Source organism: Eublepharis macularius, chromosome 1, assembly GCF_028583425.1.
Source record: "Eublepharis macularius isolate TG4126 chromosome 1, MPM_Emac_v1.0, whole genome shotgun sequence".
Lineage (NCBI taxonomy): Eukaryota > Metazoa > Chordata > Lepidosauria > Squamata > Eublepharidae > Eublepharis > Eublepharis macularius.
This window is the reverse complement of record NC_072790.1, coordinates 125,675,228-125,689,825: the sequence shown is the minus strand read 5'-3', so window position 1 is coordinate 125,689,825 and position 14,598 is coordinate 125,675,228. Positions and strand designations below refer to the sequence as shown.

The 14,598-nt window shown below is 43.5% G+C and overlaps 1 protein-coding gene across 4 annotated transcripts in view; it reads right to left on the bottom strand.

Annotated features, from left to right (window-relative positions):
• The window catches only part of ADGB (androglobin), a 219,992-nt gene that overhangs the window by 136,971 nt on the left and 68,423 nt on the right, over positions 1-14,598 (bottom strand). For all 4 annotated transcript variants that reach the window (XM_055001570.1, XM_055001578.1, XM_055001596.1 and 1 more), the window contains 3 exons: positions 9,032-9,103; positions 3,781-3,990; positions 2,429-2,568 (listed from right to left, as the gene is read on the bottom strand). In XM_055001570.1, coding sequence (XP_054857545.1) covers positions 2,429-2,568; positions 3,781-3,990; positions 9,032-9,103 — 422 coding nt within the window. The remainder of the gene's footprint in view (positions 1-2,428; positions 2,569-3,780; positions 3,991-9,031; positions 9,104-14,598) is intronic.

Here is a 14,598-nt window from a genome sequence, read left to right as displayed (position 1 = left end):
CAAAGACAGAGGACTTGTATGCAAACTGCAGAAGAGCATTTATGGACTGAAACAGGCTGCAAGGGCCTGGAACCAGAAACTGAACCAAATGCTCATCAAGGAAGGATTCAAGCAAGGCGGGGCAGAACGCTGCCTGTACTCAAGGAAGAAAGACAACAAATGGACTTTTATTCTGATTTATGTAGATGATCTTCTCCTTTGTTATGAGGATCAACAAGATTGTGATGAAATAATTCAGCACCTGAACCAAGAGGTTGAAGTAAAGCGTCTTGGAAATGTCAGTTTTTACCTTGGCGTTCAAATAGAGCGAGAGGAAGATGGAAGCTATCTTCTCAATCAAAAGCAAAAGATCATGGATTTCCTAGACTACATGGATATGAAAGATGGAAAACCAACATGTACTCCAATGGAAACAGATTTCCTGAAACAAAATGGAAACAATGAACCTCTGAGAAACATCAAAGTGTAGAGAGAAGCAACTGGAAAACTGCTCTACATAAGTACGGTAACCAGACCTGACATAGCAGCAGCAGTTGGAATACTGTACAGGAATAGTGCATCACCAAGTGTGGATGACTGGCAAGCAGTCAAAAGACTGGCAAGATACGTGAGAGGTACTGCACAACTGAAGCTCAAGCTACCAGCAAGCGACAATCCCAGGCTAGTGGGATTCATGGATGCTGACTGGGCAGAAGACATCACAGACAGAAAGTCAACCAGTGGACGAGTATTCTTTTATGGTGGAGGAGCAATCAGTTGGACAAGCAGAAAGCAAGATCTTGTAGCGGCATCAACTACAGAAGCTGAATACATATCAGCAGCAGAAGCATGCCAAGAACTCAAGTGGATTCTACAACTACTAGAAGACTTTGGGATAAATGAACCCAAACCTATACAACTCTTTGAAGATAATCAATCTTGCATAAAGCTTGCAAATACAGAAAGAATTGGATCAAGAACCAAGCACATTGACATAAAGAATCACATTGTGAGAAATATGCAAGAAGATGGACTTGTTGAGCTACAGTACTGCCCTACAGAAGAAATGATAGCAGACATCCTCACCAAGCCACTTGCCAAAGAGAAATTTCAAAATCTACATGAAAGATTGAACTTTGTGGACTTTGTACACTAGACATTGAGAAGGGGTGTTAGAAATAGCAATGTCTGGTGTACTGCAGCAGCAAGAAGGAAGAAGAGCCTACCATGCAGGGGGCAGCAAGGATCACTTAGTTAGGACAGTGAGAGTAGCACCTCTCTTGTTTCCTGGGGGTCATTTCCTTGTCTTGTCTCCTACTGGGCTAAACAGCGCAATATCCTGCTTCTTCTCTCTCCTGCCACACCTTTTTCTCTCTCTCTGCAAGATGTAGTCAGATCTCTCTCTCCCTCTTTCCCTCAAGTATGTAACTTCCTCAAATAAAGTTTTTGCCTCTCTAATCAGCTCAGCGTTTATTCCGCAGCGTTATTTTACACTCACTCTAACACAAAGTCCATATTTGTCTGTTGTAGAAAAAAAACAAAAAAGAATCATGTGGCACTAACAAAACTATTGAGGTGTAAACTTTCACATATGTAGAACAAATGTTTACTCCACAGTAAGTCTGTTCATACCATAAGATTCACTGATATAATTTCTGTTCCAAAAGAAATTATGACATTACATTGCCAGGCAACACCCCCTCAGAGCATGTAACATCTACCTGCATTAACCCTGTTAACCTTCAGTTGTTTTTGTACAATTGTGACAGAACAGTGGCTTCAATGTAGTTATCCACAGGATATCTAATCCATAATACAGCCACAGGCTACTCCTCATATAGATAGTAAAACTTGCACAATGGAGCCAGCCAGTTCAGATTCTGAAAATGCAGCAGAAGGTTAGGTTGGCAGAAAAATCTCAAATTGTCAAAAAAAGCTTAAGGGGTCTAACATTCTTTTCATCAAACCCTCATCTTCAACATTTGTTTGTGCACTGACATAGGTAAAAACAAATGTCTGGCTTTGCTGTAGAAATCCAAAATGGCATGCAAAACCTGGCAATGGTTAGGATGAGGATATAGAGGCAGAGCCAGCAGGAAGTGGAGTCAAAGTGAGCTGGATCTAGCCAAGAGGCAGAGGGAGAATCAGAGCCAGCAGAAATGGAAAATGGGATTTCTCAGAACTACAAGTTCTCCTGGGCCCTCCTCTTGTAAATGAATATTTTCATTTCCTTGGAAGCCTTCTGAACAAATCAGAATTGTATGTCCTTTAATACAAATATGCACGGCCTTGTGGTTGGTATATCATAGATTTGAAAGAAACATCCATTACCAGCTTATTAATTCACAACAAAAAGAAGCATCCGCCCTGTGTATTAGACATTTGTTATTTTGCTTATTGCTCTTTTTAGATCTCAGAACAGGACAGATAAGAGGTTCAAAAGACATACTCTGTGCTTGCTAGTTTAATGATGGCTTTGGATAATATCAGTGGCCAAAGTTCTATTTCACAGGTTGTCACTGGAAGCAACATGTCATTTTCTTCACTGAAAGGTATACTATCATCCACAATGATTTTTCGCCAGCTCCCCTGAAGAACAAAAAAGGAAATGAAATATTATGAGGTGGGAATGAAACAACAAGTTAGCATTCAAAAAAATCTGTGAGGATTTATAAGGTCTTCTTGACCTCATTATAAATGTTTAAAAAGTAGGGAGAACAACTTGCAAGTCCAGTAGATTCCATCTACACAACTTATAACAATATTCCTAGTATTTTGGAAATACTATGCAGAATACTGATGAACTGTTCCCCAACTGCCAGTATCCACATGGTTTTCATGAAAGCAGTCATGTATTTTAAAACTTGATGGATCATGCTCATGTCATAAAAAGCATAATGAGGGAAGCAGTTCTCATTGATCATTACTACAGTCATGTAGTGACAATACACTTGGGATGGAGACACTGGTCACACTACTGGTCAGTAGAGTGGGCCCTTGTTTTTACTGAATGGTAAAGTTTGTGATGGGAAGCAGAAGGCTGTGCTGGCAGCACAAAGCAAAGCAGCCTTTAGACAGTGCCCTAGAGCACTCTGTGACAACCAATGATAGCATTATACTGTTCTTATACTGGAGCCTTCTTACGCAGATAGTGCTATTATGACATCTACATCATGCAGCCATAGTCCTAGCTTCTTATACTAAACAGCTGTATTCTCTGAAACTGAATGCCCTCCTCCCAACCCATAACCACTCAGCGGCAGTGCCAAGTGGTGTAATCCACTCTCATCTTCTACATGTGCATGCACTTTTTATGTTAAATGTCTTCTGCTTCCTTTATCATATATTTCCCTGATAAAAAGAAATGGTTTTTAATTCTTTGCTCATATATTTGAATATGTGCAGCCTGAGTATGAAGCCTGAAGGCTATTTTGTACATTGAACTTATGCAGAATGTATTTTTAGTACATGCCCTGTAATGTGTGAGGCCTAGACTCAACTGCTATTGAATACATGAGGATGCCAAAGCGAAACAGAGACAATTACAGCCCCCTAAAACATATGCGCACAGTGTACATTCTGTTTTAAAAGATGAGTATTGCTCCAAAGTGGCAATGGTGTTAATGTTTTCATGTATTAAACTCAGCCCCTTTTGTCTGAACAAAAAAAATCTAATTTTTACAGTAAAAATATCCTACATAGCATTGTCACATCTGAACATTTGAGCAATTTTTTTCTTTCCAGTTTAGAAACAACTGGTATATCAAGCTAATATATTTTTGAAAGATAGTAAGTACTTACCATCCAATAGAGTTTTACTACGTATTTTCCATAGCTATTATATAATGGCATATGTCCCTTGACAGCTTTGCATAATGAGTATATATGTTCCCATGGCTTCCACAAAAGTGTAGGCATTTCATTTATATTAGGTTTACCGTCACCACTTAAAACACTTGCATTATGTATTCTCCAAGCTGCACAAATTTCACAGATTATCCATCTCATCAGCTACAGATGGAGGGAGAAAATTACTAAAGTCAGAAAAAATGTACAAAAAATCTGTACATTCTAGTTAGTTTTTCACGAAGTACACAATTATGTAATCATTTATTATTATTTGTGAAGTTCGGAAAGGGAAATTAACAAAAAAAATGCTTCCTTTATAAAGCACCAGACTTTCATAAAAGTGATCACTAATAAAGGTCAGCAGAGATTTGGAGGGGTGGAGGGCAGTGGTAGTGGTAAACAAATAGGGCCAAGTAATCCCTAAAGTAGAAAAACCAGAAAGAAAATCTTGAAACTTGAACAAAGAGAACACAGGTGATAAAAAAGAAGTCCAAAAGATACAAGAAAAAATGATGTAATGAAAGGAAAGGCAAACCAAGAAAGTACAATCAGATTATCACAAATGAAGATGATGGCACGTTTGAAGTGCTCTGCCAAAAGGGTAGTGTTAATATCTATACACAGCCCTTCAGGTGAAATAGCTAGCTGTTTATGGACAAGAGATGCATTGGGCTTCCTTGCTCCTGTAATATTGATTATAACTAAGTGGTCACTTTTAAAAAAACAAACAGATGCATTGAAGATTAATTTCCAAAAATGAAATACTAATCCCTCTACCCCCACAACTTTACCCATTGGTAGGATTTGGGGTACTGCTACTTCAGAGTATGAGGAACAAGGCCTAAAGTTTTTTTGTCACACAAATATTCTAGCATTTTTTATTTATTTTATTTATTTATGTCATTTATAGTCCACCTTTCTCACTGAAACTCAAGGTGGATTACACAGTGTGAGATTAGTGCAGTCAATATTAACAATGCCATAGGATAAATAAACACAAGTTTACAAAGACATAGCATTAGCAAGAATCCAATACAGAGTTGAAGAGATACTGAAACAGAACATAAGCAATTCTAGGACTGATATTAAACAACATGAAGCACAGGTAGTTCACAGAAGCACATATTTAAAACGACAGATTAGTACGTAAGGCAACACAGTGGTGAAGTCTATGGTCCCTAACTCATTAGCAAAGCATCTGAGACCCCATCCCTACAATACAAAAGCCTTTTTTGAATAATCTGGTTTTGCATTGTTTGCGGAAAGCTAGGAAAGCTCTCCTGACCTCCTCAGACAGGCTGTTCCACAGGGTAGGGTACATAAAAGCCATTGGGTTGTATCTAGAACTAAGTTGCTACTCCTGAAAGGGGGAAGTGGTTTTTGGCAATTTCCTCCTTCCACTACAGATCCCCAGTATGATTACTAAAAATCGTCTGTCTCATAGGGGCAGCATTTCAAGAAGCATTTCAGGCTGCAGGGGGACAAGAGAAGCACTGAAGTCCCATTCTGTGAAATTCCCTCTGTCAGCAGAAACTACCAATGGATACAATCCAATTATTTCAATGAATGTCAAACTCAACAAATTTTACCTGAGTTGTACTCTCCTGGAGTTTTTTTCCAGGGTTTTTTCTTTATAAATCTCTTCCACAAACATATCACCCCACATTAATTGCCTATTATTCTCCTTAAGACATAAAACAGCTTTTAGTACATACATAAATTGATTTTTGGAAGCTTTAACACTAAACCCTCTGGATGTTTCAATGAGACAAGCATTCAAGTCGAGTGAAGATGGTCAAAGTGCATTACCACTACATGCACAGGACGGATTGTATCTTCTGGTCCTGTCCCAAGCCATACCTGATTCTTATGTGTTGTCCATAAAATAATGTACTCCCCAAGGATTATAAGACTGATATGGAAAACCCATATCTTTTAAAAAATGCAAATACTGTCATCCCCCACCTTCCATGTTGGAGCCTACACATATCTTTGGACAGACTCAACATAGGACTTTGTGCAGACAGAACTTAAAAATATAATTCTGTGCATACATAAGAAGGCAAAAACAATGTCTTTATACTGAATGGACAAATTTTGATTTTTAATGAACATATTCATTCTAAAATGACCAGCCATGGTATGAGGTGCATGCCATGTAAAAAGTCAATACTGTTTCTAATATGGGTCTTATTATATAAGCTCATAGGCCTTTTGAGCCTTGCATGATTGAGCCTTGAGCCTTACATTGATTCTCAATGTAATCCATTGAGAATCAGCTACGATATATGCAGATATGATATGTTTGATATCCATAAAGTTTATTTAAAAATTCAAGCATATATACGAATGAAAAGGTCTCTGCCTTTCTATATCCAATAAATACCTGCATTTTAGTGCTCTATGCTATTACTGAGTGCATTTGAGTAACAAAAATGGCAAGCAATAAAGTTGGCATGAAACTCTGATCATTTCCTAGCAGCGGCTTCTTTATTTTAACTTGGGTAGCTGCAAGTAGTCAGTTACAGACTCCTACAATTTATTTAAATGAGTAATTCATGTAGTTACATTTAAATGTGCTTAAAACAAGGCATATTGAAATGCAAACCATCAATCCACAAAGTTTCTGGTATATTTGTATACTTCAAAACTGTTTTCTGGGCTGTTTTTCTACAGAAAAATTGAAATGTGTACAATTTATTTTAAAACCAGAACTTAAATATAATTTTTTCTCTCTGAAGTTACTGTTAGTTCCCATAATGGGTACAGTTTGTATTCACTACAACATAAAGAACGCAAACAGTAATAAATAATAATAAGATGGGCAGTCTTCTGCTCCTGACGTAATTACAGCTCATGGTAGCACTTCCACAGGTCACTTCTGCAACAGAAATCATACCATCATGCGGTGTGAATGCTGACCCACATCCAAGAGGTCTGTGTCTGACTCTTATGCAGGGTTTTTTTCTGGGAAAAGAGGTGGTGGAACTCAGTGGGTTGCCCTCGGAGAAAATGGTCACATGGCTGGTGGCCCCGCCCCTGATCGCCAGACAGAGGGGAGTTGAGACTGCCCTCCATGCCACTCGGCGGCGCATAGGGCAATCTCAACTCCCCTCTGTCTGGAGATCAGGGGGCAGGGCCACCATCCATGTGACCATTTTCAAGAGGTTCCGGAACTCCGTTCCCCTGTGTTCCCCCTGAAAAAAAGCCCTGCTCTTATGTATACTTAATGTCCAGGGTCCACAGCCCAGCCCCCGGACTTACCTGGAGAAAAGGACAGGAGACCCCCGGGAGACAACCACCCAGCTGCCTCAACAGCCAGTTGTCTGGGGTTGAGCAGTCACGGCACCCCAGCAGTAGAGTCAGGGTGCCCAGGAGCTCCAGTGAAGGCAACCCAGCCAGCAGCAAGTGTGAGAGGGGGAGAGCCAGAGGAGGAGAGCCAGAGGGGGAAGCCAGCCAGGGAAGGACAGCTGCGCCCAGCATCAATGGACAGGCAGCACAGATGCCGGCCGGGGCGGCACCTCAGGAGCAAGGCCAGAGAAGCGCAGCCACACCCAGCCCCAATAGACAGGCAGCTCAGATGCCAGCTGGGGTGAGCAGAGGCAGAGACGGCCAAGGCGCATCACCTAGAAAGGCCCTGCCAGCCCAGTCCTGCAGGAAGGACTGAAGGAAAAGGGAGGAGAAGGAAAAGGAGGCACACCTGGAGGAAGCCTCAGCTGGGACACATTTACATTCAGCCCCACTCTGCTAGAGAGGCAAGGAAGGCCAGGAGGAGTTAGTGAAAGAGAAGGAACACCTGAAAACAGCCACAGCTGGGCGGCATCAGGAGAGGGAAGGAGAGGGAAGGAGCTTGGAAGGAAGGGCGGGGGCAGCTAAAGGAAACCCTATAAAAGCTGGCTCAGAAGAGTGTTCAGGGTGGGTCATGTAGGAGTGATGGAGTGGAGGAGGAGTAAAGAGAAGCAAGAGAGTGCGAGGAGGGAAGCTGATGAAGGAGGAGATGGAGAAGCGTAGGAGTGGTGATGGGGTCAGGTTGAACAGACCAGTGAGTGGACTGAGAGGGAGTCTGGGTGAGGTATACCGCCCCTCCTTCCACAGAGCAGGGTCCTGCAGTATCCCTGACACCCCTTTTAAGTCAGAGCGAGGCCTGCTGGCGCCCCGCCCAGCGGCGCCGGCAGCAAGCCCTGACACTTAAATCATCATCATATGTTCCTCTGTTACTTTTTTTAAAAAAAAACACTTGAGTAACTTGTGAGTAGCACACTCGAATGAAAATAAGTTATCAGAAGGCAGCCTTAAATGCAGTATAACATTCTATACATAAAAGCCGAGCCATATTGGCAACAACTCATCTCTTATCCTGAGGGTGTGCGTGCACTAGGATAAAAGGTTAGTTATCAGCTGGCAGGCCTTTGAGAAGCCATGCAGCTTGCAGGGAGGTGCAGCACGGGGAAGCCTTGCCCCCCTGCAGCGGCAGCGGGGCCGTCGGAGGTCCGTGCTGGGCCTCTGTGCTGCCGTCAGCAGGCCTCTGAGGGGCCATGGAGCAGGCAGGGAGGTGCAGCATGAGGGAGCCCCACCCGCTGCACAGCCTTCCCGACACATCTGTGGCAGCTGCAGGGCCATTGAAGGTCCGTGCTACGCCTCTGTGTCACCAGCAGCAGGCCTCTGAGGGGCCATGCAGCTGGCAGGGAGGCACAGCATGGGGCAGCCCCGGCCTTCCCGCCACATCCGTGGTGGCTGCGGGGCTGTTGGAGGGCTGCACATAAACGGCCCTCCCAAGGCCCTGCTGCTAAAGCGCATTGAACTTATTTTCATAATGGGCTCTGTTGCTTGTTTAAAATGATGTAAGGATTACTTTCCCTAAAATGATTTAAGGATTACTTTACCTAAGGCCTGCAATCTATTTTCTGTAATGAAGACACACATTCTGTTCAAACAGTTCTTATCTTTTATTCACCATTACCTGTTAGCAATTTGTTAAATCTTTTGCGTAAAGAAAGTCTAAAAACATTCACAAAACAATGATCAGACATCCAGCATACTTTTTAATGTCCTTAGGCCCTTGCACCATGATACAAAATGGATCAAAGTCACTGTTCTTTATAAACAAAGTAGAATTTTGATTCTTTAATTATGCCATAGCATAAAAACAAATTTCCATTTGTTCCGTATTCATATATTATTTAAAAACATATTGTTCACATACCTCGCTTCCCATTAAATGTTCATTGGTTGAAATGAGGTCAAACCAGGTTTCATTTTTTACTACCACAGGAACCTTAAAGAATAAATTTTTAAAATTATTTTCATTATAAATTGTTTAGGAAAAAGTCAGCATTAATGAAATACTTTGCTACATGTACTTGCAACATATATGCAAATAAAATAAAAATAATCATTGCTAAAGTTTAAAAAATACTGACATACTGAACTGAGATAAATAAGTTAGAGACAGAAAATAATTTTTAAGAAACCTGAAAGGAGCTGGGAAAGAGGACTTGTTCCCATGGCATATAGTCTTTTCTTTTGTTCCATCTTACTACAGTATATAATTGAGTAAGCGTATTTCAGACAACTCACTTTATACCCTGGAGCGCCACCAGAGGGCGCTACCATGAAGGGAAGCCAAGGCAAGGCACCACGTCCATCCAGAAAAAGTGCCATGGTGGGAAGCCCAGGCCAGGAGAGGGATGGGAGCAGGTGGCAATGCCCACCCCGGCCTTAACCCAGTTGGTATTAGGAGCAGAGCAGTTGGAAATACCTACCCCAGCCTTAACCAAGTTGGTATTAGGAGCAGAGCAGGTGGCAATACCCGCCCCCACCTTAACCCAGCTAGTATTAGGACTGGAGCAGTTGGCAATGCTCGGTCCCCGCCTTAAAGCAGTTGGTATTAGGAGCAGAGCAGGTGGCAATGCCCACCCCCGCCTTAAACCAGCTGGTATTAGGAGTGGAAAGGGTGGCAATGCCAACCCCTGCCCCCGCCTTAACAAAGTTGGTATTAGGAGCAGAATAGGTGGCAATGCCCACCCCAGCCTTAACCAAGTTGGTATTAAGAGCAGAGAAGGTGGCAATCCCCGCCTCACCTTAACCCAGCTGGTATTAGGACTGGAGCAGTTGGCAATGCCCGGCCCCCGCCTTAATGCAGTTGGTATTAGGAGCGGAGTAGGTGGCAATGCCAACCCCCGCCGTAAACCAGCTGGTATTAGGAGTGGAGAAGGTGGCAATGCCGCCCCCTGCCTTAACAAAGCTGGTATTAGGAGCAGAATAGGTGGCAATGCCCACCCCCCGCCTTAATCCAGTTGGTATTAGGAGTGGAGCAGTTGGCAATGCCCGCCCCTGCCTTAACCCAGTTGGTATTATGAGTGGAGCAGTAGGCAATGCCCACCCCCTGCCTTAACTCAGTTGGTATTAGGAGCGGAACAGGTGGCAATGCCCGCCCCTGCCTTAACCCAGTTGGTATTAGGAGCACAGCAGTTGGCAATGCCCACCCCCCATCTTCATCCAGTTAGTATTAGGAGCGGAGCAGGTGGCAATGCCCACCCCCCATCTTCATCCAGTTAGTATTAGGAGCGGAGAAGGTGGCAATGCTCACCTCCACCTTAACCCAGTTGGTATTAGGAGCAGATCAGGTGGCAATGCCCACCCCCACCTTAACCCAGTTGGTATTAGGAGTGGAGAAGGTGGCAATGCCCACCCCCCATCTTCATCCAGTTAGTATTAGGAGCGGAGCAGGTGGCAATTACCACCCCCTGCCTTAACCTAGTTGGTATTAGGAGCGGAGAAGGTGGCAATGTCCACTCCTGCCTTAACCCTGTTGGTATTACGAGCAGAGCAGGTGGCAATGTCCATCCCCACCTTAACCCACTTGGTATTAGGAGCAGAGCAGTTGGCAATATCTACCCTTGCTTTAACTGAGTTGGTATTATGGGTGGAGGAGGTGGCAATGCCTGCTCATGCCTTACCCCAGTTGGTGTTAGGAGTGGAGCAGGTGGCAATGCCCACCCCCCGTCTTAACCCAGTTGGTATTAGGAGCAGAGCAGGTGGCTATTCCCGCCCCCCCTTAACCCAGTTGGTATTAGGAGAGGAGCAGGTGGCAATGCCCACCTCCACCTTAACCCAGCTGGTACTAGGAGCAGACAAGGTGGCAATGCCCATCCCTTGCCTTAACTGAGTTGGTATTAGGAGCAGAGCAGGTGGCTATTCCCGCCCCCTTAACACAGTTGTTATTAGGAGAGGAGCAGGTGGCAATGCCCACCTCCATCTTAACCCAGCTGGTACTAGGAGCAGAGGAGGTGGCAATGCCCACCCCTAGCCTTAACCCAGTTGGTATTAGGAGCAGAGCAGGTGACTATTCCTGCCCCCACTTAACCCAGTTGGTATTAGAAGCAGAGCAGGTGGCAATGCCCGCCCACACCTTAACCCAGTTGGTGTTAGCAATGGAACAGGTGGCAATGCCCACCCCCACCTTTACCTAGTTGGTATTAGGAGCAGAGCAGGTGGCAATGCCCACCCCATTTTCATCGAGTTGGTATTAGGAGAGGAGCAGGTGGCATATGCCATCCCCCGCCTTCACCCATTTTGGATCAGGAGTATTGCAGGTGGCAATGCCCACCTTGTGCCTTCAACTATGTGGGATCAAATGCAGAGCAAGAGGAAATGCCCTTCTTCCTTTCACCCCGGGCAGTATATGGAGCAGATCAGATGGCAATGCCCGCCCTCTTCAACTACTGGGATAAGCCACTGAGCAGTCCTCAATGTCCACCCTGTCTTCACATTGCCAGAGTCAGGAGCCAAGCATGCAGCAATGCCTGCCCCCCACTTCAACCTGCTGGATTTAGGAGCAGAGAAGGTGGCAATGCCAGCACCGCCTTCGCCCAGTTGGGACCAGGAGCAGAGCAGGTAGTAAAGCCCGCCACCCATCTTCACCTGTGAGGATCAGGTGCAGAGCAGGATGCAATGCCTGTTCCTCCCTTCACCTAGCCGGGAGCAGGTGGCAATGCCCACCCACCCCTTCACCCAGCCGGAATTTGGCTCAGAGCAGGTGGTAATGCCTGCCCCCTTCACCCAGATGTAGTCAGGCACAGAACAGGAGGCAATGCCCTCTTCACCCAGCATGGATTATGCATGGATCAGGTAGCAAACCCACCACCTCTTCACATGACCAAGATCAGGCAGATCAGGTGCGGAGCAGATAGCAATGCCCACCCTCCTCCTTCACCAGCTGGAATCAGTGACAGAGGAGGAGTGAATGCCTGCCCACCCACCCTCCCCTTTCTAGTGCCCGTTGTATTTTTTTTCTCACAACCGGCTTTGTTGCTAGTAGTTATATAATCTGGCTGAAAAGGTTTTAAAAGTACTTCAAAAACCCATAAAACCTGTGAAGACATATGATACAGGATGTGTATATACATCAAGGCCAAGGCCTCTGTAATGATTCCAAGTAAATGTGTGCATGTGTCTTTAAATGCTTGGTTTGAGCTAGGTGAAGAGTGGGGGTGAGAGAGGGAAGAGAGAGTGATGTGATTGGTTGATGACTAAGAGTGTGGGCGGAGTGAATGCAGTTTAGACTGACAGGGCAGGGAGAAAGGTTCGAGTCAGAAGAAAGCAGGCTAGCTGTGTGCTGCCTGAGTATACTGAAGTATTTATGACACAAATATAACCTGTGTGGAACCTGAACTGAGCATGTTTGTGAAAGGACACTCAGTCAGGGAAAGAGAGGCCAGCTGTGTGCTGCCTGAGCAGGTTTAATATTTCCGTGAATGAGAGTCAGAGAAAGAGAGGCTAGCTGTGTGCTGCCTATATTTGAAGTATTTGTGAGATAACTATTGAGTCTAGTGAAGGAAGCTTGAATTTGAATAAAATATTTTGGAATAATATATTCCTGGTGGCAGCAAACTACCCAGAGGGTGTAAGGGAAAGATACAAAAGAAAAACCTACCCCAAAGAAAGTACAGGTCATAACAAGTGGAGGCATAGTGGTGGGATCTCAAACATCCCGAGGAGAAGAAAATATTTAAGTGGGATATAGTAGCCTGGGAGGAGGGAACATTCTGAGAGAAGGCATTCTGAGGGGACAGACAGCCAAAGAGACAGAGTGTTCAGTTAAATCCTATGAGGAATATAGAACTGTTATAAAGGAAAGACACAGAAGAACTAGTAGGATTTATAAGAGAGAACATAATCTGGTGAAGTTTAGTAAAATTGTAGAAGGAAATACAAGTAAAAGAGAAAAATGGCAGAGTTTATGAGGATGAAAAAGGAGGCTCTGATTCAGAAGTGCAGTGAGTTAAATTTACCTCATGAGGGGAAAAGTGTAGAAGAACTGAGAGTTATACTGATACAAAGCAGTGTGGAGCCTAGGAGTACTGCATCTGAGACAAAACCCTGAGGAAATGTATAATCCTAGTCCAGAATATTTAGAGTTTCTAAGAGAAAAAAAACAGCTTGAGAAGGAAAAGTTGAAAGTTGAAGCAGAACAAACACAGCTTGAATGGGAAAAGCTGAAAGTTGATGCAGAACAAAAACAGTTTGAGAGGGTAAAGTGGAAAGCTGAAATGGAACTTAGAGTTCAAGAGATGGAAAGACACACCAGTTTGGAAGCAGAAAGATTACAATTAGAAAGAGAGAGACTTAAGAATGGGGACAAAAAGGAGGGAAACTCTGAACCCAAAGCTGATTTACCTCGAGTTACCCCAAAAGATTTCATGGTGTATGTGTCAGGAGAAGATCCACAAATATGAAGTATTTACCCAGCTTAATTAGAGGGGAATTGGCTGAGATCTACAACACATTTCCCTGTTGTTTATGCTGAATACAAAGAGGCAGTATATGACAGATTTAGGCTAGGTGCTGATTACTTCAGAAAGAAGTTCAGAAGCCTAGTGCCTCAGAAAGAGAAGTCATTTAAGTCTTTTAGTGCCAAACTGACAGACTGTTTTAATAAGTGGATTTCATCTGCCAAAGCTAACTCTAAAGAAGAAATAAGGGATCTAACGATTTTGGATCAGTTTTTATTTCAACTTCCTTCAGAGATCAGACTTCTGGTTAAAGATAAACTTCCAGAGAATATCAACCCAAGCATCAGAGTGGGCAGATAGATTAACACTTAATAGAGGAGGATGGGATTGCCGTGAAAAGAAAGACTATTCTCATAAACCAGAGTTTAAATCAAGTAAAGGACAAGAGGGAGAAAGGAAAGGAACGTATGAGAGAGCTGAGATTATAAAAAGTCGGGATAAAAATATAGAAAGAAACCAAGATGGATACTGAAATGATAAAAGATGTTTTGTATGTGGTCTGAAAGGGCATTTAGCTTACAAATGTCTAAAGAACCAACCCAAGCAAACAACGCTTGAGCATGTAAGGAGGGTCACTAGAACTGACTTAGATGATCAGAGTGATGAAGATGATAGAAACTCCAAAGGCTCAACAAACACAAATGAAACTCCCAGTAAGAACACTGCCTTACCCATAAACACTGAAGAAACAGTCTACTTGTGTGGGGTAAAGATAGATAAGGTTGCTCAGGGTACTTAACTGAGAGAGGTGGTACAAATAAATGGGAGAGATACTTTAGCCATTCTAGACACAGCAGCCTCAGTAACACTGGTCAGGGAGGATTTTGTTGATAAGAAAAACCTGATTCCAGATAAGCAAATATCCTTGCAAGGTGTGTGGGGAAATTCTAAAAGAGTGCCACTAGCACAGCTAAAAATTAAATGGAGAGGAAAAGAAGAAGATTTTCCTGTAGCAGTTATTAAAGAACAGAAAATA